This window comes from Opisthocomus hoazin, chromosome 1 (assembly GCF_030867145.1).
Source record: "Opisthocomus hoazin isolate bOpiHoa1 chromosome 1, bOpiHoa1.hap1, whole genome shotgun sequence".
NCBI classification, from domain to species: Eukaryota; Metazoa; Chordata; class Aves; order Opisthocomiformes; family Opisthocomidae; genus Opisthocomus; species Opisthocomus hoazin.
The window spans coordinates 28352984-28375814 of record NC_134414.1 but is presented as its reverse complement, the minus strand read 5'-3'; the positions used below and the strand labels follow the sequence as shown (position 1 = coordinate 28375814).

General features: G+C 43.9%; 2 protein-coding genes across 6 annotated transcripts in view; one reads left to right on the top strand and one right to left on the bottom strand.

The window, feature by feature from the left end:
• The first annotated feature begins 2651 nt into the window (after nt 1-2651).
• Nucleotides 2652-4517, top strand: ZAR1L (zygote arrest 1 like). The gene is made up of 4 exons (XM_075428619.1): nt 2652-3224; nt 3463-3555; nt 3696-3770; nt 4172-4517. Exons 1-4 carry the CDS (start codon nt 2652-2654, stop codon nt 4313-4315), a joined length of 885 nt encoding a protein of 294 aa, XP_075284734.1. The 3' UTR covers nt 4316-4517.
• Nucleotides 4518-8374: 3857 nt separating this feature from the next.
• The window catches only part of FRY (FRY microtubule binding protein), a 257840-nt gene continuing 243383 nt past the window's right edge, over nt 8375-22831 (bottom strand). For 4 of the 5 annotated variants that reach the window (XM_075420163.1, XM_075420190.1, XM_075420164.1 and 1 more), the window contains 6 exons: nt 22448-22546; nt 21888-21971; nt 15792-15809; nt 12680-12790; nt 10417-10610; nt 8375-9824 (listed from right to left, as the gene is read on the bottom strand). In XM_075420163.1, coding sequence (XP_075276278.1) covers nt 9566-9824; nt 10417-10610; nt 12680-12790; nt 15792-15809; nt 21888-21971; nt 22448-22546 — 765 coding nt within the window. In that variant the 3' untranslated portion in view covers nt 8375-9565. The remainder of the gene's footprint in view (nt 9825-10416; nt 10611-12679; nt 12791-15791; nt 15810-21887; nt 21972-22447; nt 22547-22831) is intronic. The other variant, XM_075420181.1, reaches the window with a different exon arrangement.

Sequence of the window (22831 nt, the reverse complement as noted above, 5' to 3'; positions counted from 1 at the left end):
CGCGCTCCCGCGGCGACCCTGCCTCCGCGTTCAAAGCTTGGCGCCAACAGCAGCACCGCCCCTCCCTTCCCCGCTGCCACCCGGCGCCTGCGCACTGAGAGCGCCGCCGTTCCCGCCCTCCCCGTCCCGCGCGTCACGGGAAGGGGGCGGTGTAACGGCCGCCACCGCCTCGCCTCGGCGGTCGCGGGGCGGGCTCGGGCGCCGCCCGCCTCACAAGGCCGGGGGCGGGAGCGGGAGGGCAGCGGGGCGGGGCGGGGCGGGGGGAGCGCGGTGCGTGGTGTAGTCCGGCCGCGCAGAAAGGGACCGCCCTGAGCCCACCGCCTGCTTGAGGAGCGAAGGGTGGCTGCCGAGGGCCGACGTGTTCCGACCCGGTGTCCGCAGCAGTTAACGGAAAGAGGCTCCGCTCCCGAAGCCTCGCAGCGCGCTGCAGTGCCGTGACGGGGAGCCCGTGCCTGCGGCGGTCACATCTTGCTGGTCAAGGCGGTTTTGTTGGCCTTGACACGTGCAATAGCTGGTGATGTCTGTAATAAAGTGAATATTATTGTCCTCCACATACATACCCATTCCCACTTTGACTTTTGGCAACTTCTTGGCCTCAGCAATGAGTCCATAAAATAACTCCCAAGCTGGGTGGGAAATTCTTCCCGTTACCAATGCTGACGTAGCCATCTTTTATTTCAGCGGGATGCTCATCCGCACTTGAGTTACAAAGGGGTTTCTTCCCACCTCTCCACACCAGTCCTTGTTGTACACCGTTTCATCACACCGCCTGCTCGCTCATCGGCCACCTTCTTCGGTGCCTCTTCATACAGTGATTTTTCCATGTCCCTCCTCCTCCCAACGAGCTGCTTTAACTTCTGCTCCTGCAGCGTCCCGGGGAGGTGCAGCAACAGGTTCTTCCCAAAGCATCCCAGAGGAAGCCATGCCGTTGTTTTGAATGACGTCCAATTTAATCTCCACCTCCCTCCCAACGCACCCTAACAATTTGCTCTTTTTGCAGCCACACCGCCATCATTTTACCTTGGTCACCTCCATACCCTGGTCTTGCTTTGAGCTGATACAGACGGTGCTTTGAAAATCCAAGCGTAATGCGGAGCCATCTTGCTTTTAATTATGATGAAGGTGTTTCCGGAATTTAAACCCATTTTTCTTCCATAAAAATGTTGTTTCCTCCTAATTTGTTTCAGACACTTGAAAGGATCTTTTTCAAATATGCTGTGAACGTTTAAAGACATCATCCCGACCAGCTTTTCTCTAGCCCTGTCTCGTTGGCCCATGGAATTTTATAATGCAGCTCTTCCGTAAAGGTGGTGCGGAGTCCTACCAAGAAACTGTTTCACATCACAGCAGGTCCAGGGACCTGCGCAGATTCTATAGCCTCTAAGGACTCACATAGGCAGTTTAGATGATGTAATTACATGATTTTAACTATATTACCTTGGAATTGAACTAAAGTGATGTAATTACAGAAGAAGGAATATCAGCCCAATATGTAAGTGCTTGTATTGCTACAATTTATTTCATTATGCAGATATTAGGCCGCTTTTCCCAGTATAACTGTTTTCCCTCTGGAGTGTTGCACAAATATATCCCACCATCTCCTCAACCCACACAGTTGACAGAAAAGCTGCACGCAGACAACCCCCAAGCAACAGGGATGCTCAGACCTTTGAACACCGAGAAAGGCTTCTTTCCAGAGATGTAACTGCCTGCGTTCTCTGCTCAGCTGTCTGCGGGGCACCCGGTTCATCTGGGCTTTGTTCGGTTCCCCGTCCTGCTCCTGGGACGGTGAGCAGGAGCTGCGAGAACGCAGGGTTTCCCATCTGCCAAAGCCTGGCTCTCCCGCCTGCGGCCCAGCTACGTTTAACTCCTCTTCCCAGCTCCCTGCAGACTGTCCAGTTCTGAGCTGCCCAGTTCAAGAAAGATGAAGAGCTACTAGAGAGTGTCCAGCAGAGGGCTACAAGAATGATGAGGGCACTGGAGCATCTCTCCTCTGAGGACAGGCTGAGGGAGCTGGGCTTGTTCAGCCTGAAGAAGAGAAGGCTGAGAGGGGACCTTATAAATGCCTACAAATATCTGAAGGATGGGTGTCAGGAGGATGGGGCCAGACTCTTTTCAGTGGTGTCCAGCGACAGGACAAGGGGCAATGGGCACAAACTGAAGCAGAGGAAGTTCCAGCTGAACACGAGGAAGAACTTCGTCTCTCTGAGGGTGACAGAGCACTGGAACAAGCTGCCCAGGGAGGTGGTGGAGTCTCCTTCTCTGGAGATATTCAAGACCTGCCTGGACAAGGTCCTGTGCAGCCTGCTGTAGGTGACCCTGCTTCGGCAGGAGGGTTGGACTAGATGACCCACAGAGGTCCCTTCCAACCCCAAACGTTCTGTGGTTCTGTGATTCCTGGCAGCTCTGCCGGGGCCACCGAGTGGCACTTTGCCTGGACAACGCAGACCACGTCTCACAGCGGTTCCCAGCCCCGCGGCCCCACTGCCCGCCCGAGATCATGGACGAGGGTCCCCGCGCTCCCCGCGGCCAGCCCCGCCGGGCTGGGGCCAATTTCCCCGCCAATTAGCAGCAATTAGCCGCTGCTCCCCCAGATAAGATAAAGGCAGGGCCGGGGGACGACCAGGAGCGACTTTTCTGCAGCTGTAGTCATGGAGGGCTTCGTCTACCCTCCCTTCGGCGCCTACCAGGGCTTCCGCGGCGGCCTCACGCCGAGCCGGGGCCCGGCGGCGAAGCAGCCCAGCTGGAAGCAGAGCAAGAGCGGCGGCATCAGCCCCCTCCTCGGCGGGCCGCTGGCCCCCGTGCCCCCCGACTACCTGGAGGGCTGCCAGCGGGCGCAGCTGCGGGCCCTCCTCTCGCAGGTGACGCCGGGGCTGGCGCCGCGGCTGCGGCGGGCCGGCACCCGGGAGGTGGGGGTGCAGGTCAACCTGCGGGCCGACACCGCCGTGCAGTGCTCGCTGGGGCCGCGCACGCTGCCCGCCGGCCGCCCGCCGGGCCCCGCCGCCCTCCGCGCCCGGGGCCGCCTCGCCCTCTACTCGCCGGCGCCCGACCGCCGGCCCTGCGCGCTGCCCGAGCCCGCCGCGCCCCGGGAGAAGGCTGAGGCGGCCGAGCCGGCCCCCGAGGCGCCGGGGGCGGAGGAGGGCGGAGAGCAGCGGCAGGGCCCGGCCGAGGCCGCTCCGCCCAGGGAGGAGGCCGCGGCCCCCAGACGGCGGCCGGCCTTCCAGGTAGGCAGCGTGGAGCCCGGAGCGGAGGGAGGGGGAGAAGTCCGCTGTCGAGCAGTGAAGGACGCGGCGGTGCCCGGCCCGGCTTCCCGCCCAGGCTGCGTCCCGGGTCTGTAGTCCCCGGGCAGCTCTGGCTCCGCTGCGGCCGGAGAAATAGGGGGGGAAAAATTGGTGTAAGGAGGGAGCTGGGCCAGGCGGTCTTGTGGTGCTGGAGGCTGCTCAGTGAACTTTCTCTTGGCAGTTCTTGGAGCAGAAGTATGGCTACTTCCACTGTAAAGACTGCAAGACCAGATGGGAGAGCGCTTACGTGTGGTGCATTTCTGGAAGCAACAAGGTAGCTGGCAAGTCATTTCTTCTTCCTGACACTTGTAAGAATGGCACCTAACCTGTGACCAGTCCGATGTTCTGGTGCAGATTTAGGTGCCTGTACTGAACGCCAGGAGTAAGTTTCTGTGGCAACCTGCTCTTTTCCAGGTGTACTTCAAGCAGCTCTGTCGCAAATGCCAGAAGGGCTTCAATCCCTATCGAGTGGAAGCAATCCAGTGCCAGGTAAGTTACGGATTTCTGTATCCGGGTGAGACTGCCAGAGTTTGCCATACACTCTTAAGAGTTTACAGTTGCCTAATTTGATACTGTCTTTATCTGGAGGAGAGCTTGCCTTCATTGAAGTACCGGATCTGTTATTTTGGTGAGGTGTAATGGGGTGGGGCTCCTGCCTCCTGCAGACGGCTTGCACGAACGGTCTCCTGTTCATACCATGTTATGCTCCACGTAGGGCAGGGTTTTGTGCTTCTGGGTGAGAAGGCTCATACTGCTGAACTCTGCAGGGCTCTTGCCACAAGAGCTCTTTGAAGTGTATCTGCCCACATGTGTTCAGGAAAACTAAGTGTCGGTCTAACACAAAGTGAGCATCTTTGATCTGCTACTTATAAAATGTCTTGTTTCTTAAGACCTGTTCAAAGACTCGTTGTTCCTGCCCTCAGAAGAAAAGGCACATTGACCTCAAGAGACCGCATCGCCAAGAACTTTGTGGCCGCTGCAGAGGCAAGAGGCTGTCCTGCGATAACACTTACAGCTTCAAATACATTGTCTGACCTGTCTGCCCGCTCCTGTTCACTTTGTCAGTCTCTTGCAATGTTTGGACTTTAGGCTTTTGACTTGGCATTGGATAATGGATAAAGACTTTTGTATTATTTATAAAGTATGTAACTTCATTGTTTATATGCTGTGAATAAAGCTCAATAAACATTTGCACTAGTTTGTTACCCCTTAGTTTCATCTTTCTGTGATGAAAGAGGAAAGTGCATCTGGGAGGAAATGGAACCTATTTGATTTCCTAAATGAAATAGGTTTTTTGTTTTCAGTCTGCCTTGAAGTAATGTGAACTGCAATAGTAAGTTTTTCCTTCAGTTCCACTGAACTGATGTGGAAGATGTGTTTTGGAGCATAGTCTGGGGTAAATGCATCTGTAAGTGCCTCTGTCAAATGTATAAAAGAACCCAAAACCAAACAAAAAAAAAGACCCCAAACCATCCAGCAGTTTGATAATCAAAGACTATATCCCAGAAGACTGTAAAGTAGGAGGGGAAAAGAAAAACCTTTTGAGTGTGGGTAGCTGTGACAGAGCGTGAAAAGAGGTAGAACAAGAAGAGCTCAGCACCTCCCTCCCCACTTCCCCTCCTCAGGAAGCTGTAGAGAGCAATGAGGTGCTCCCTCAGCCTCTTTTCTCCAAACCAGACAAGCCTGAAGCCCTCAGGTGCTCCTCACAGAACATACCTTACAGCCCTCTCACCAGCTTTCTTAACCTTCTCTGGACGCATTCAAAGGCCTTCACATCCTTCTCAAATTGTGGGGCCCAGAACTGCACACAGCTCTCAAGCTGAGGCTGCACCAACGCTGAACACAGTGAGACAATTCCCTCTTCTGACCGGCTGGTTGTGCTGTGTCTGACGTGCCCCAGAGTGGAGTTTGCCCTCCGGGCTGCCAGGGCACAGGGATGGCTCCTGTGGAGCCTGCTGCCAGCCAGCACCCCCAGGTCCCTTTCTGCAGGGCTGCTCTCCAGCCATTCGTCTCCCAGTTCATACTTGTACCCAGCATTACTCCATCCTAAGTGCAGAATCTGGCATTTGGACTCATTAATTTTTGTGCTGTTAATCATTGCCCAATGCTTCAACCTATCTAGACCCCTCTGCAAGGCCTCTTGTCCCTCAAGAGTTAACAGCACCTCCCAGTTTGGTGTCATCAGCAAACTTGCTAATGGTGCATTCAAATCCCACATCCAGATCGTTGATAAATACATTGCACAGGACTGGCCCTAGAGTTGAGCACTGAGGACACCGCTGGTGACTGGTCACCAGCCAGACGTATCCCCATCCACTACAACCCTTTGAGCTCTGCCCTTCAGCCAGGTCTTCACCCAGCGCACCGTGAACCTGCTCATCCCACCACAGAACAGCCTATCCAGAAGGATGCTGTGAGGGACAGCATCAAACACCTCACTAAATTCCAGAAAAACTGCATCCACCACTTTCCTTTCATCGCAGGATATCAAATTGAACAGGACTTTCCCTTTGTGAACCCATGCTGACTGTGCCTGATGACTGCATTATTCTTTAAATGCCTTTCAGTAATACCCAGTATAATCTTCTCCATAATTTTTCTGAGAACTGAGGTTAGATAACAGGTCTGTAGTTCCCTCAGTCTTCCCTCACGCCCTTTCTGTAAATTGGGATAACACTGCCTAGTTTCCCATTACTGGGGACCTCCCTAGACTCCCAGGACCTTTGGTGGGTGATCAAGAGGGGTCCTGCCATAAGATCTGCTAGCTCCTTCAGTGCTCTGGGATGAATCCCATCAGGCCTCATGGACTTGTGAACATTCACCTGATACAGCTGGTCCCTTACAACTTCAGCGTCCACAAATGGAAAGTCTCTGTTCCCAAACTTGTGGTCCTCCAACTCAGTAGACCGGGCAGCCCAAGGTCTATCAGTTTTATTAAAGACTGAGGCAAGAAGAAAGCATTGAAGGTCTCTGCTTTTATTTCAGCCCTGTTAGTCAGATGACCATCTACAAGAAGCATTGGTCCAATGTCTTTACACCTCCTCTTGCTATTAACATACTTAAAAAAGCCCTTCTTGTTATCTGACATATCATTGGCCAGTTCCAGCTCTTCTTGAGCTTTGGCCATACATGTCTTCTCCCTGCGTATATGAACCACAGTTTCAGTGAGGCTTTGTTGGGAATATACTGATTTCTACTCTACCTGAAGTTTAGAAATGATGCTAGATGGTTACATCATGGGTTTTGTTGTATCTGTGAAGACTCATAGAATACTTTGGAAGTTGGAAGGGACCTCTGGATGTCTTCATACTCAGCAGAGGACCAACTGAATCAAGTTGCTCAAGGTAGTGGTTAATGGATTGTACTCTACCTGCATGACAGTAACAAGTGGTGTGCAGCAGGTGGGCTGTCCTGGGACTTCTGTTCAACATCTTTACCAGTGACCTGGACGAGGCTAGAGAGCGTACTTGTCAAGTTTGCAGGTGACACCAAACCGGGGGGAGCAGCCAATACAGCTGAGGGCAGTGCAGCCATTTGGAGGGATCTCAGCTGACTGGAGGAATGGGCCAACAGGAGACTTCTGATATTCAGCGAGGACAAGAGGAAATTCCTACCCCTGGATGGGCAGAACCCATTGCAGTGACACAGCCAGGGGACTGCCCAGCAGCAGGGCACCTCACTGGAAGGTGCCCTTGGGGTTTGGTTGGCAATGAGCTGGATGTGGAGCCAGCAGTGGGCCCTGGCAGCAAAGGGTGGCAACAACATCCTCAGCTGCAAGAAGAGAAGGGGAGCCAGCAGAGCAGGGGAAGTGATTGTCCTCCTTCACTTGGCACTCACTAGACCACACCTAGATTACTGTATCCAGTCTGGGGCTCTCTGTATGAGAAAGATGTTCATCAAGTGTAAGGAGTTCAGTGGAGGCCACCAAGCTGGTCACGGGGCTGGAGCACTTGCTCTGTGAGGAGACGTTGAAGAAACCAGGCTCATTCAGTCTGTAGAAACGAAGACTTCAGGGGGACCTAACCGTAGCCTGCCAGGTTATGATTATTCAGGAAAGACGGAGCCAGGCCCTTCCATGTGGCTCATGGTAGTGGGATGAGAGACAGCATACACAAAATAAAACCATACAGGTTCAGACTGGATAAAGCAAAAGCTTTTCCACCATGAAAACAGTCAAGCAGAACAGGTTGTCCAGAGAGGCTGTGTGCTCTCCATCCTGAATGTTTTGAAGACCCAGCTGGAGAAATGCCTGAGTAACCCAATCCAATCTCATGGTTGATCCTGCTTCAAAGTGGATGACCTCCTCAGGTCTCCTCCAACATGAATTTTCCTGTGATGCTGTGATCTGTGAAATAGTAATGATTTTGCCAAATGATAAAGCAGATCTCAGCTTTCACCAACCGCTAAAATTTTTGCAGACCACCCCAATTACAGTCCTGAATAGCTTTCAGAAGTGAAATAGGTAACAGAACTCTGAAGACTTCTCCTGCCCTTGCAGATTATTTTATTCAGAATAAGAGCTGAGTGATTTCCTTGTACCTATTTGTCCTGGAACTACAACTGTTCTGCAGAGCTCTGTGGACTGCAAAATCAGCAAACCTGTGAAAGAAGTCGATTCCACCCCTTTTGTGCATCAATACAAGTATCTTTCAAGAGCCACATAAAGTTGTGCAAGCATTTTGAAAAGAGAAAAGGGGTGGAGGGGAGAGAGCTTTACTGGATTCTCAGAGCCAAGGCTGAATACGGCAGGCTGGACAGATTTTCCACGAGAAAAATGAGAAAAAACCCCACTGAAACTCAGCGCTGGAAAGAACAGGATCATTACTGATGTTTTTAACAGAAACAAACCTTCACCTCCATTTTGGATTTGGATGAAACTGCTTTAGTCAATGTGCTTTTCCTGGTTGAGCTGTAACTGCAGACTGACAAATCCTTACATGTCTCACTGGTTTCTCTCAGTGTAATGAGCGACTTCACCATCAGTGATGAAAAAGGTGTCTTTTGGGGGCTGCCGATCACAGATCCCATCTGCAACAGTATAAAGTCAGACAAGAACACAATCTTCACAACAAGCACATACTCTGTTGCGATTATATATGACTTTTATATTTTAGTTAAATGGATGTACTGATCCAAATATCAACCAAAGTTACTTCACAAAAACAGTAAGTGTATTTACAGAGTGAATAAGTTACATAGTTGTCAGAATAAAAGTGTCTCAGATGTGCAACAGATTTACATGCATACATTTAACACTGGACAGCAGTTAAATGTAAGAAAAAACCCATACAGGTATGACTTTTATATATATACATTACAAATAAAATAAGACATCTCTTTAAAGAAACTTAACATGAGAACTTGCATTTCACGTTAATATTTTTACTTTTTATACTCAAAAATTTATATTAAATAAAAATATGCATGCATAACAGTTCAAAAGATTTGACTCTGTGATGGGACTTTCTCCTACAAAATGGCAAGTTAAATTAGATCAACCATCCTTTAATAGTATAAATATATTCATAAAAGCAACCCTCTAGTAAAAAGCAGCCAAGGTCCTTTAAAAAAAAAAAAAAAGAAAATCTACCAAGACCATTCATGATGCTCGGGGGGGCCTAAGAACAGACCTCTGCAATGTGATCCAGTACCTTCAGAGACAGTAGCCTAGTAACATTAGGAAATGTACTTCATAGCAGCTCGTTGTTTTAAGATACAGTAATCATATTCAAATTACAGTGTACATTAAACTGGAGTCCATTTACAATTTATTTCATACACACAGGCTCTCAGCTTTTGACCAAGTTTGCGAGATTCTGTGGCCAGCTTCATTCTGCCCATCTTTCACTCAACCAAATAAGAGAAAAAAGGAAAAAATGTACAAGTTTTTTTTTTTAACAAAAAAATATTATTTCATGAAGGAAACATTGCACTTTTGCCAACCTAAAATTAATTTGCTATAGAGGAAGTATTGTTCAGTGTAGTAGGCTTTGGTATGCAATGGAAGTCACTTCTTCAGTAGTGAGTTGCAGTTGCTCAGTGAAATGCTAACTGATTTTTGGGCAACAGAGAACAAAGGATGCCATCCCAGATGCTCTATGCTACCTTCGTCCTTACAGTATTGCTACACATTTGAAGTTCGGCCCATGTCTTTTTAGCAGAAATCCTAAACGTAACAAGCGTGAGTACAGTTTGACCAAACCTTTGTAAGGCTGAGAAGACACTGAGCCACCTCACTCCAACAGGGCAGCACTCCCAGCGTGAAAGCGGACACGAGAGTCCTGTCAGAGACTTGTGCCGGAAATGCTGGAGTCTGGAAGAAAAGTATTGATGACCCGGTAACTCTGAGCTCTGCGAATCATGTCGCGGATCTCTATATTCAGTTCCATTAATTTGGTACAGATTTCAGTCAGGCTCTGGTTGGAGCCCACCAGTGCGTAGGTCCCCGTCTGACCCAAGGTTTGGTGCCGGAAGTAAATGTTCAGTAGTGTCTGGACTTCGTCGTCAGAGCTACTTCCAAAGATATCATTGGGCCACAAAATCCTGCAATCAAACAGGAAAGGAATGTCCGTGTCATTATGGGTGTATTAGCACAGACGGAAAATAGGTGATACAGATCTCTAAAAGGAGAACTGACTCGCACACGCTTATAAGCCAAAAGCAACTCACTGTTTTATGCTACTCATTTGTCACTCAGACTCTGGTGTCAGGCACAGAAATCACATAAAAGCACAACTCCTATTACCTAAAAAATAGAAGCTTAAGAAAACTCATTCAAATAAGTGGAAGTGAAACTGGGCTGAATGTTAGCTGATGCCAGTGACATACGCCCGGAAGGAATCAGCTCTGTAACAAGATTCTTTAGAGCCACACGGAAGTGCTTTTGACCTATGCAATGTAATTAAACATCTTCATTGTTGCAAGCATATGTGTTTGTATTACTGATTTGGTATCATTACTTGTGGCACACCCCTGTGAAAGTTAATAATATCGATGCTCCTATGTACCTTGTTGAAACACATTAAATTAATAATGCTGACTCAGCACATTATATTTAGTAGAAGTTAGGAGGCTAATAAATGCATGCTGCTCTATTAACGTGAAGGTCTAATATGAGCCATGCAGCAAAACTTGCCTGCATTCTCTTATTTGTCGGACGGCTTTAACAAGTTCATTGTTTTTCAAACACTCCAGCATGGATTGAATAGCCGCTTCCGTGGAATTGAATGTGGGCTCAGATTCCGTCGCCAGAGGCTCAGCTGCGATTGCAGCAGTGGCATCCTTCAGATTTTTCTTCAACTCACTCAGTTCTCTCGACATATTTAACAGCTGTTCCAGGGAGAAAGATGAGAGACGGACATTTTCATTCTCCATTGGCACCAAAGGGAGTGGCTATTTCAAGCCTGTTCTTGCTGCTACGTTGGATGTACACATTACAGAAAAGACCCCATTTTAACACAAGGGCATTTCTTAATCTCTGTGCTCTGTACAATACAGGGAAAACACAAACTACAGATTTTTAAGCTTTGTGCTTCCTTTGACCCTATGCTGTATTTTTGGCTTGCTAAAATGCAAGAGCACATCTAAACAATCTTTTATTTTTCACCCCCGCTACTTTTTTCATATCATGGTGAAAAAGTCTTAGCAAACATGTACTTCTCCCAGCAATGATCTTGTTATTTATTTACAAAACACATGCAGGAGCTGATATGATTAATAGATAGACAGGAATCGTGTAACCCTTTGTTAGGCTGAAAAGTTAATACGGCACAAGTCTCATAAATAATTCATAAGTGAACAGTTAATTTCTAAAGATCTACCTTTTCATGCTCATATATGCTAAAAATAACCACTGTTACATGAACTGACAATGGAACATCCTTTAAATAATAGCTTATTGCTCCAGCAAAATATGTGAATTTCATGGTGAAACAGCTATTCCTTATATTACTGTTCCTCATTTCCATAGGCTGCATTATTTATGACAATCTAACAAAATCTTAACTGGGAAAGAGTTACAGAAGTCAATGCTTTTATAAGGAACACACAATATTTCTAAAATTTAGGCTACTCTACGACTAGATGCCTACTGTCCTGCCTTCTCTTAAAAGCGAACAGCCCCGTCACACCACGAGCCACCCTTCAGACTGGTTCCTGAAGATACAATAACTATTCAAACTCTTTGTACTGCGACAGCACATCTGATAAAACAAACCATCTCAATTTATAAAGAATCTGTAAACTACTAGAATCTGTCATAAAATACATTTTATAGCTTGAAATTTTGTTTTACAGCTACAAGCAAAGTATAGTAACTTCTTCCCCTCAATAGTTTAAAATATAGACACCTTACCAGGAGAGAAATGGATATGGAACGGCAAGTTATTTTACTGTCTTTCCTTAAGTGATGATTATTCAACTAAAAGTGATCACCTCAAAGGCATTTCAAAGTATTACAATTTCATGCAATTGCTGAAAATGAATTGGACTAACAGTATTGTTCTTGTGAAGTGTTTTTTAAAGTCAGAGACATAGCTTTATCTACAAACAGAAAGCTATTTGGGTCAAAAGCAATAGTGCGTTGCGTCAGAAACACTTAAAGAAGAAAGCTTGTAAAAATTTAATACTCTCTGGAAATATTACACTGATTTTTATCAGTGAACAAGATCGGGCTGTATACTTGCAGTCAAAATATAACATAGTTCTACAGTACACATCTTTGCTTGCTCAGGTGTGAGAGGATGCAAAACCATTTAACAGCTGTTTGTCAGAAACTGCTGCAGACATTTCTAGGTAATGCACATGCAACAGAGACAGTTTATATGGCTGGAAATTGCAATACATCATTCCAGCAAAAACCTTAATTTTGCATCCATATTAATTTACCAAATTATTTTGTTATTGCCATGCTAACAAGTGCTCCTAGTCTAAGTGTCTCCACAAAGTTCAGATAAAATCATTCATGATCTAGGAAAAGGATATTTTCTTGTATGTGTGAAGAAGGCTTATTTTCCCTAAAAATTAAGGCCTCAATTAAAATAAGAATAAAAATAAATCACTTGCAGATGTTCACACAGTGTGAGCCCCCCCTACATGTAAAGTGTGTGAGTGAAGTTAAGATTTCATGTATCATTCTAGTTTGTTCTCACTGACTGGAATGACTTCTGAAGACTGCATGTATAAAATATCCCAGCCTCTGAAAGTACAGTTAATTAAAAAAAAAACCCAGCATCTCAACCATATTTTAATGCCGATACTGGCATAGTGAAGGGTTTTGTCTGCAGACTTTTATTCAGGGTGAAATAGTGTAATCTTTGGTGTAAGTCCATAGAAAGGAAAATGAGAATATGAAAACAAAATGATGCTTTCAGTGTGAGGCTTTGTAGTTTGTTACATACCTCTGGCATGGAACTGACTTCATGCACTTGTCCGATAAGTTTACAGTAGGACTGAAAAAGCAACAGCAGCTGGAAGTGCAGTTTATATAATCTCTGACACAGTTCCAATTGCTAAGGAAAGATTTGAAGGAGAAGAAATAATTAATAAAGATCAGTGAGTTGGGATAATTTTCAATATCTAAAAAACCACTTTGAGATAGTTAATTTCTTCAAAAAAAGTTATTTTTACTGAAGTATGATCATATACTGTTTCAGAACACATTCTTTCTTCTGCAGGTACGTCATATGCAACATTGAAAATCAAAATTATAATGGCTAGCTCTCAGGTAGCACACATCAGCATTAACTTCAAAGCAGTTTACATAGGTTAGCTGCACCATCTCCAGCTTGCAGCTGGAAAGCAGAGGCAGAATATGTGGGAAATGACTTTGCTGCATACAACATGAACTTCTTTAAAACCTCAGAAATGGTCAAAGACCTCTTCTGAGAGGATGGAAATCCAAGAGAGAAGCAATGAAGCAGTTGTCCACGAGGGTCAAAGCTCCTGCGTGCTTCTTTGAGGGGAGAGGAAGAGAGGCAATAAATCCAGCTTGGAGCGGGAAGGAGGAAGTGCCAGCACAGCAACTTAAACCTCAGCTCATGGATTTTCCACCATCTTAAAGAAACCATACAACAGATGGACAGAGTTTAATGTGTAAGAGGACACCTGGCTTCCTCAATTTATTCTCCCAGATTAAGCAGATACTGTTCTATGAATATTAACTTGTTTCTTCCAGTGCAATGCGCAGCACCACACAAGAGGTGTCAGACACACTGAAGTAACGTGCGATGGGCACATCTGCCAGAGGCGTCAAGTTAATATGCTCACGGTCCTGGTATCCGTGCTTGATGGTTGGACTTGATGATCTTAGAGGTCTTTTCCAACCTTAATGATTCTATGATCAGGATGGGGGATTCACTTAGTTCTACAGCTGGATCATGGTGGGGAAGGGAGGAATATTTAATCCTTGGCAAATTACGGAAAAAGTTAAAATCCTGCAAGTACCAGTCAGGAGGCCTTCTGACCCTTTGGCAGGAAAGCCTCACAGACTTTCAACCATGTTTTATTTGTCTTCTCTGTATTACAGAGACAGTGACCAAGGGTGGGCTCAGTGTGATCTTTCCATTTGCTTGGAGGAACCAGAGCAGAGTTTCATGCCAAACATGGCAGAAAAGAAGAAGTTGCTATGAATGACTTTGCTTCCTTAAAGGACTTCATACGTGCTTAGCTACCAGCATGTACTTCAGCTATTTGCTGAACTGGGGTCTGTGCAAATGCCAGCACAAACACTAATAAAAAGTACTTTAAAAACATTGTAAGCATTAATTTGACTGAAGTGTTTGTTTACATGTGGTTCAATATATAAATGCCAGGGGTTTTATTAATAAGCCAAAGTTAGAACCATATCCTTAGCATTCCAGTTCCCAAAATTTCTGTACCAGCCAGCCAAGGCAGAGGGACTGAGGTCAAAAGAGAGGTTCTTTGGCAAATTTCAACTTTGATGGTCAGGGAAAGGTGGACACCAACTACCCATCTACGAACAGTCACCCAAGGGCAGTGCCATAACCAGGCAGAGCTAGCCTCCGTCTGAAGGAGGTTTATGGGGGAGAGCAGGAGCAGCAGGTGCCAACCTGGCAGGGCCTGTCCTACCGAAAGCAAGGCAGATGGGTCTGCTCACACCTCGGCATTGGTCTGTCACTGCAGCAGAGTCCAGTGCTGTAAATTTGCCTGGTCTGAGCTCTGTGCTGTTGTGGATAAACTGTTTCTGGTATCTGAGTTGGTATGTTTAATGTTTGTTACTGGTGAGCAGAGGCAGACCATTCTCTCCCCACCTGGAAGGAAGGCATCTCACCAGACCTGACAGGACAGCAAAGACCCACAGGAGCTGAACGAAGGCCAGGTATATCCTTGGTGGGGAAAAAAGGGAAGGAACAGGTGTGGAACCTGCTAGGACAGAACTGACTTGTGGGCAGGGACAAAACCTGCCGGTGGCCAAGAGAATGAAGAGGTAGGGCATGAGGGATGCTGCCTGATAAACGAACCTGCCCCGATTCCACTCTCTCTAACTGAGGCCATGGAGCACTGCCAAGCTCGCATCTGTGTTGCTAACCTTTCTCCTCCCAAACTCAAGAGTGACTCTTTAGACACAACCTCCTGGGAAATGGCTCTGGCTTCTGTCTCCTCTCGAACTGTGCCCAGGCACTTGAGGGGCTGGCTGGTGCCCCTGCCAGGGAAGGTGCTGACCGACCAGCCGACCACCCCTGACACCAGTCCAGGGATGCATGCCAGCTCCCTGGTCATGTTCAGTGCACCAGCAGGGATTAAATTCACTCTGTTCAAATTTTGGAGAACTGGCAATGCTACCTAACACTGTATGTTACATACATATATACTTAAAATTGTCAGGGAGTTAAAAATTAATTGAAAACCAGGACATGGCATAACATAATTAAAAATAAAATCTCACAATAGCTTGGCATGTAACACATGATTTTTTTTTAGTCCTTGGAGAACAACAATTCAGTTTCACCCTTCTGGCTGCCAACCTGAAGGAAGACAAACTAGGCTGAAACTGAAGACTCAAGTTTGACTCACTCAGTATTTAGTTACCATATCAATCAACTCAATTTTTGTTCTTCCTGAATAAGTATTAGAAAACCAATCATGGTGAAACTATTCATCAACACATAAACAAAACCAATTTGAAACATAACTGACAACTACAAAATTGCAGTTTTTCATTGGGACAAATTGAAAATTATGAGTTTTAATGTAACAAAATATTTTATTTTCCTCTCCAGCATATTATATCCACTCAAAGTTTTGATTTTTAAATATTTATGTAAATGACCATTTAAAACAGCACATGAAGGTGTCAGAATTTTGGCACAGTATTTTTAGACTTCACAAAACACACCTTAGTAAATTGTTTTAGTCACTGCATGTAGAACCACGTATTCTACAGGAATATTACAACAAAAAAGGAAAACATGCTTAGAAGTAAAACAGTAAAATTGGGGTGTATTAGTCCATCTACAGATGGACAAAGAATATGAAAGAACTTCAACTTACTGCAAGAGATTCCATTTGCTACACAGCAAGCATGGCACAGGAGAAAAGGAAAGGAAAGAAAGTATAGTGTCAGTGTAATGCATGCAATAGGAAGCACAGCCCATCTTTAATAGCATAACTTGCCAGCAGTATTAGCAATGCTTGCCTCAACCTGATAACTGGTTGGAAATACCACATACAACATGCACAGCATTCTTAATAAAATCAAGCTTCAATTCTAATGGTAAATTCCAGTCTAAATATCCTCAGTTAGATCTGCAGATTTATTAGTTTTGATTTATTCCATTCAGTAGCTCAGGAACTTACAGTGAAATTGTGTTAGAAAACTCTTGAACTAATACTTTTATTTAAATCTGCTTTCTTTGTTATTAAAAAGAGGACATATTGCAAAACACTAAAAAAATTAGGAAAGGTTTTCAAATGATGAACATAACTGAACTTTGTTATTTAGAAATATTTTCTTATTTATAAATACTTCTGTTTTTGGACAGAATCAATTTAGTGAAATTTCCAGAACAAGCTTTGTAACTGCTGGGTTTATTACTTGGCACATTACAATGGAAACATTTTGCATATAACTTTTAAGTTATGACTATCACAAGAAAAAAAAATCCATGGAAAATGCCATTTGGGTTTCACTACATGGCAATGCCACAAGTTGAAACAGCTTTGTATTCCTTCCTCTCACCAGTAATGACTCACTGATTCATAATTCTGGAGCTATTAAAATGTCAGTGGAAGTCCTGTTGCAATGGTAATAAAAATGCTAATTCAGTTACATTAGCATTTCAAAGATTAGGGGACTAGCTTCTCTCCTCAAGAAGAAGTGTTCCTCTTTTCTTTGCCAAGAACTATCATTTGCACTCTGTGTGCATCTAGTGCAACTTTCCTTATTTTGTATATATGACATTCTCATGAGATTGTAGATGAACAGAATCATCATGTAAATGCTGTAAGTAACAAATACAATGTTGTCTGCCCACTTACAGCCTGATGCTAGTGCATATGCACACAGTGTTAAAAAACATTTGGAATTTTAATTAAAACGATTTACCTTACCATTAACACAAAGGCAGCAAACATAGAAATGTGAAAAAATGCTGACTTTGTGTAGCCTAACAAAGTACTTCAGTCTGGCGCCTTTCCATTGGCCTTGCTATTAAAGTATGTTTGAAAAGTGTTGTCCCAAATCCTGCACTACTCTTCTATAAAACCATGACAAACTAAGCTTTAAGTTTTGTGATGTTTAATTTTATGCCTTTAACATTGCTTGAACAGTTTTTTTCTTCTATTTAGTACTCTTGAAAAAAGCTCTTTATATCTTGGCTTCCACGCAGTTCACGTAAATTAAGCTTTGTAAAGCTAAATTCAAGATAAGAAGAGGACAAGAGCAGACAGATCACAGTGAGCTAGTAAATTCACAGGTGTGCTGGCTTGTGTTTTTCAAATCTTGTTTGTCTCTGACTTACGCTCCTCTGAAGTTTAGCATGCCACCAAGTTTCATTTGCACTTTCAAAAATACTGGAATCCACATACAATATCTAATTTGCCATGGAATTTACTTTAAAGAAGTGGAGGAAGGGGGGGGAAGCAGCAAATAAGTCAATTTCATGGTCTTTATTTTTTAAGAAAATACTGTCTTCTCTGTACTGCTTCCAAAACCAGGGCAAGCCAAAAAAAGAGGGGTGGGGAAGGGGTTTCGCATTACATGAAAACCCCTTCTTCTTCACTGAAAGAAAATATGCTGGATACAAAATCTCCCTAAGCTACTGATGCTCAACTCCACACGGCTCTACAATTTCATGATTGTAACTTATCTTCCTCTCTCTTTTGGTATAAAATGAAATATTCCTTGGAAGTTGTAAAAACACTCATAATTGTGCTAAGTGACATTTGTTGTAGTCCCCAGCAGCAAGGGCTCAGGCGGAATGTTCCTCACCTTCACTCTTCTCAATTTCTAGTTTAATTCCAACGGTAAGGGAAGTGTTGCTTTAGATTAGTTGACAGACACTACACAATGAATGGCTTCGGCAGCTGAAAACACTGCTTAGAGTATTTGGATCACTTGCAGAGTCCTTTATGCACCTGGTAAATGCTGCATCTAAGAAGGACACACCCCCCAGCAGCAACACTTTGATTTAGTTTTTTAGTGAGACAGAGAATTACTGTGCTGTACCATTAGCAGAACAGGAAGATAGCAAAGTAGTAATCTTTAGATCACGGGCCTTCTTGCTTTTTTCAAGGAATCATTTTTACATACTGAAAAGAGATGACAGTTATACAATTATTTCTTAAGGCATTAAGAAATGTTATTAATAAATTATTCTTAATCCCACTCGGATGGCAACAGAGTCTTTAGTCATTTATTGGCACAGAAGAGTCCCACCATAACAAAACAACGGCTGTGTGCAAGGGTTTTTAATTGTGAGTGCATCTTATTAAGGCATTCTATTTGACTTGACAGTCCAGCAGACAAAAGCTTTTCTCACAGTCTAGCAAAGTGGGTATATATATACAAATTTGTGTGTGTAGGTGTATATATATACATATATATATATGTATATCAGAGAGAAAAACAGAGATACAGTGTATGCTGTGCATTCTTAAATATCCACTGAGCTTCAAGGACAGTAGACACTATTCCGTCTGGGGAAATCTAAAACACAGCTGTGTTCCTGCTTTGGAAAAGCTGCCTGCCCAAGCCAATTTCACCTCATTGTCAGTCCATGGATCTATCAAGCAGCATTCAGAGAAATGATTATTAAGAATTTCTAACTTAACAATGAGACTCACTGTGCCTTGACCTTTACTGTAACTCAACTCAACTCCAGATGACTATGGTCCCAGGAGGTACACCTCCAGTCTTACTGGTGGCCTAGAGTAATTGAACTACAGGGAAACCCACAGAAACAGGTACATTCTGAATTTTTGGATGAATTTTTATGGGGTGCAGCATGTTTTAAATACCCAGTAACTGTCTGAATTTGCAAAGCCCACATCTATTAGTTTGTGGTGAGCTTTGGGATGAACACGGTTTAAGAAAGGTGTATACTGGCTTTGGACTCACAGAGTGAACTGAACATCTCCTTGGGAGATAAATACTTATTGGAATTAGCAGTGCTAATTGACAAGAAAAATAGGATCTTCCAGGTATCTTTTTTCCAGGGAAAAAACCTCCAAACAAAACCAGTCTTTGACTAGATTGAAAAAATCTCTGTTTAGTAAGGTGGAAGAATGTACTGACAGCTGTACTCATCTAAGACTGTTACACCTGGACAGACAGCACAATAGTATCTACAGTTATCATTTGTCTATAAATTGACCTTGAGACTCTGCTGCTCAATGTAGCATCAAAGCTTGCAAATCACATGCAAATCATGTAATCTGTTGCAAAAATAAGGGAGGGAAAGACATTCTGGGACATGAAGCTTTTACCCAGTTTCAGAAAAGTTGCTAGTTCTAGTAGCTGACCTAGACAGCTTCTATTTCAAGCTTCTCTAATGTCAGAATAAGCATCTTTTGCCTTTGCCAATATTCAGTAACAATGGTCAACAAATCATGTGCAATTATTCTGAAATAAGATCTGATTAGAGAAATTGGTGCCAAGTTAGTTATCAGCATCAGCAGGCATTTGTGTTGCAACCACTTGTGCTAATGCTGAATTTGGTCTTCTGTCTGTCTTGCCTGTAGAGGGGACTGTTTTCACCTCCAGCTTTTTACCAGGTGGGGAGTTCTGAGAATCTAAGATTTCTGCCTTCTGTAGAGCAAGGTGTTGCTTTTTCTTCCTTACAACTGTTGCTGCACCTTTTCCAGAAGTAGCCTGGTTTTGTGCTTAGCTAAGCAATTTTTTATGCCAGAAGTTTTCAGCAGGATTTCAGACTCTAGTCTAACCCTCCATGAGTTTAAGAATTTAGGCAAGTTCCCTTGTGACTACCACTGACCACTACAAGACAGACTTTTTTTCCTACAGTCATTAGATTCTTTAGCCTTTCAGGTTCAGGGAAAAGAGGTGAGGAAAGGTAAGAAAACAACTACTTGCCACTCCAGGAGTAATTTTTCCTTGTCCCTTCCTAATGACATTTCCTCAGTTTCCCTGGACTCTTCCTCCCATTACTCTTTGTGGAATAAACAGAATGTTCCTTTGGGATGAGCTGCTTCAATTGACAGTTAAATGAGAAGGGGAAGAAAAGAAATATGCCTGCTGATCAAAGACCTACCATCCTATCAACTTCCAAGGAATAATGCATTTTGGGATGAAGGAACAATGCTGGGGAGAGACCAGGGATTCCTGCAGGAGTGAGAAACCCTTCTTTTCAGGTTGTCTGATAAGCAGGAAGAACACTATCCCCAGCTTCACAAAACACACATTTAATTCTGAAACAGTGAACACCTAATTAAAAAAACCCCACACAAGTGGAACATGACACTTGTTAGCATTTGATTTGATGCTATACGAGCTCACATCACAGATTATTCCTATCCTCAGCGTTCTCTACCCTCTGCTTTTCCAAAAAAGAAACAGTGTAGATTATCAGCAAGATGTGTGATCCTCCATCCCATGCTATGGGTTTGCAAAAGACGGATGAAGAGGGTAAGTTAAGCTGTACACAGCAAGATATTTAACACTACAGCCTGAAGTCACTCTTCAGGGTGTTGTGCATCAGTGGGAAGAGAAAGCCCCTGCGCCTTCAGATATTTATGCCTCCCTCTGTATCCTGTATCTCCCTCTCCTGATGCACTTGCAGGAGAGGCAGCAGCATGTGTTCCAGGTCCCTCTTTTTAAGATTTGAGAGTAGCTCACTTGTAACTTCCCTGTACACCATTGCAATTACAGAAGAGACAGCATCCTGTTTAAAGGCACTGGAAGGTGCCTGTAACTTTTGCTGGTGCCAGTGCCAGGTGGGGGAAGATTGAACAGTTTTCCCACCACCTGTGATTGCAGCCAGATGATTTATTAGCAAATTAGATTTGCTAAGAAGGTCAAGAAAGCCAAAATGCAGGCGTGGCAAGGATTTGGGGTTCTTGGGAAATGGCATTAAAAAAAAAAATCAAGGGAGTTCGAAGACAGGAAGACAAATACATAGAGGTAGGGAAGAGATGTTAAGATAAAAAAAGAAGAAGATAAAGTGAACTGGGGGAGAAGACGGACAAACTGAAACCAGCGTAAGAATAAAACAAGGTATTTGAAAAAAATGGTTGCAACAGGCAACTTTGTTTTCTGAAAATGTCATCATTATCTTTCACAAGTTGAAATACATGGAAAGAGGAGATGCCACTTTTTTTCTACATGCTGTTGCTGCTTCCCGATTTTGGCTAATCCTCTCCAGCCCCCTTTTTCCCATCCCTCCATTCTTTTTCCTTCAAAAGGAAAAAAACCCACGAAATAACATTTCTCAGCTCATTCTACACCACTACAATACCAGCTGTTTCGTATTCTTAGTATAATATCAAGTAACAGGAATGTCTGCTGATTGTGCTGATATTATAAAAAGATTTGATTTCTTAACTAAAATCAGCACACTAAATGTATACATATTTATGTATATATATGTGTGTCTGTGTGTAAAACTTTTGTTCAAAAGTGATAGATATTTTGCCTTAGCCATAAATACTTATCTACAGCATAAATGATTTCCCTGGCCATTTTACAGTCATTATTTCATAACTACTAATCTAAGTGGATTTCAACCAGGCAAGTATTGCTGTTGGGCAGACCGAGCCTGCAACAGCTGTAGATAAAACGGGTGTAATGTGGAAGCACAGTACACCACGAGCGATTTTCAGAGGCTCTGCGCTGTGGGAAACTGCTGCTGCAACATCTCCCTAAAAGGGAGAGCACACAAGACACAGGCAAGGTTAGCTCTGCTTCCTTGTTTAGACCAGGCAGGTGGAAGTATTTCCTCTGAATACTTCCCATTTCCTGTGGTCAGGACTGCGGCAACAACCATACCTTTGAGCCTTAAGTGTGCAAACTGGGTTATGCCCTGGCCCAGCAGAGAGACAAGGAGGAAGCACAGCAGGGTGTTGGGGGGCTGAGGACAAGATACACCACACACATCACTTTACAGGAGAGGAATAATACTGCTCCTTCATTACCTTCTCTTCCGAGTCCCCTGGCTGGCAGGTAATAACTCCATCTCGTGAGCCCCCAGCAAATGTTGCTTTGCAGTTTGCAAGCCACTGTTTTCAGAAAGAAATTCAAAGAAGATATGAGTAAGGCCTATAGTTTGATTTGAAGAAAGGTGAGCAGTATTTTAGTTTCGCAGCACAGCATGTAAACAAATAAAATCTTGCAATTGCACTTTTTATTCACACAGACTGTGACAATTTGCTTTGACTGCAATTAAAAAAGTATAGTCTTCATTTCTATTAGTATTTGAATTGCATAAACCAAGAAAATGAATTTATTACTGAATAGGAGAAAGGAGAGAGCAGGAATATTAAAGATGCTAATGTTTCTAAAATCAAGGGACACAATAGCTGTTTTTTTAGTTCTGGTTCATATGTTCAGGAGGAAACATTTAATGACTCTGGTATCTGAAACATGTTTTTCTAGTCAATATTAGTTTAAACAGATCTGAGTGTATCTGCAATTTCCTGACATAGCCTAAGTATACACAAGGACAAAACCAAGAACATAACATCATCCAGCATACCGAGAGTGTTGCTTCTTTCCTGTTGTTGTATGTGTCCAGGTACTCCTGCAGTTCTAAAACACTGAACTTCAGCTTTTCCAGAAGTCCACAAGAGAGCAGCTGGAGAAATGAAATGAAAAGAGCTAGTAAATGTCACTACAAAGGAATAACAATATTAGCAGAGCAGAAAGTGTAATAAAGATCTTGCAAGAGAATACTTAGAATTACAGATACCAATACTGAAAAATATTTCTACGTATGCAAAATATACATAAATAGAATACTATACTGCAAACTCAATAACAAAAGTTGCACTTACGATAATCATAGAATCATAGAATCACAGAATCATAGAATGGTTTGGGTTGGAAGGGACCTTAAAGATCATCTAGTTCCAACCCCGCT

What these genes read in the sequence shown, in the direction of transcription:
- ZAR1L (XM_075428619.1), top strand. Translation starts at nt 2,652, where the DNA reads ATGGAGGGCTTCGTCTACCCTCCCTTCGGCGCCTACCAGGGCTTCCGC. An exon ending in GCATTTCTGGAAGCAACAAG is followed by an intron (nt 3,556 to 3,695) that starts GTAGCTGGCAAG and finishes GCTCTTTTCCAG; the next exon opens with GTGTACTTCAAGCAGCTCTG. An exon ending in TGGAAGCAATCCAGTGCCAG is followed by an intron (nt 3,771 to 4,171) that starts GTAAGTTACGGA and finishes TTGTTTCTTAAG; the next exon opens with ACCTGTTCAAAGACTCGTTG.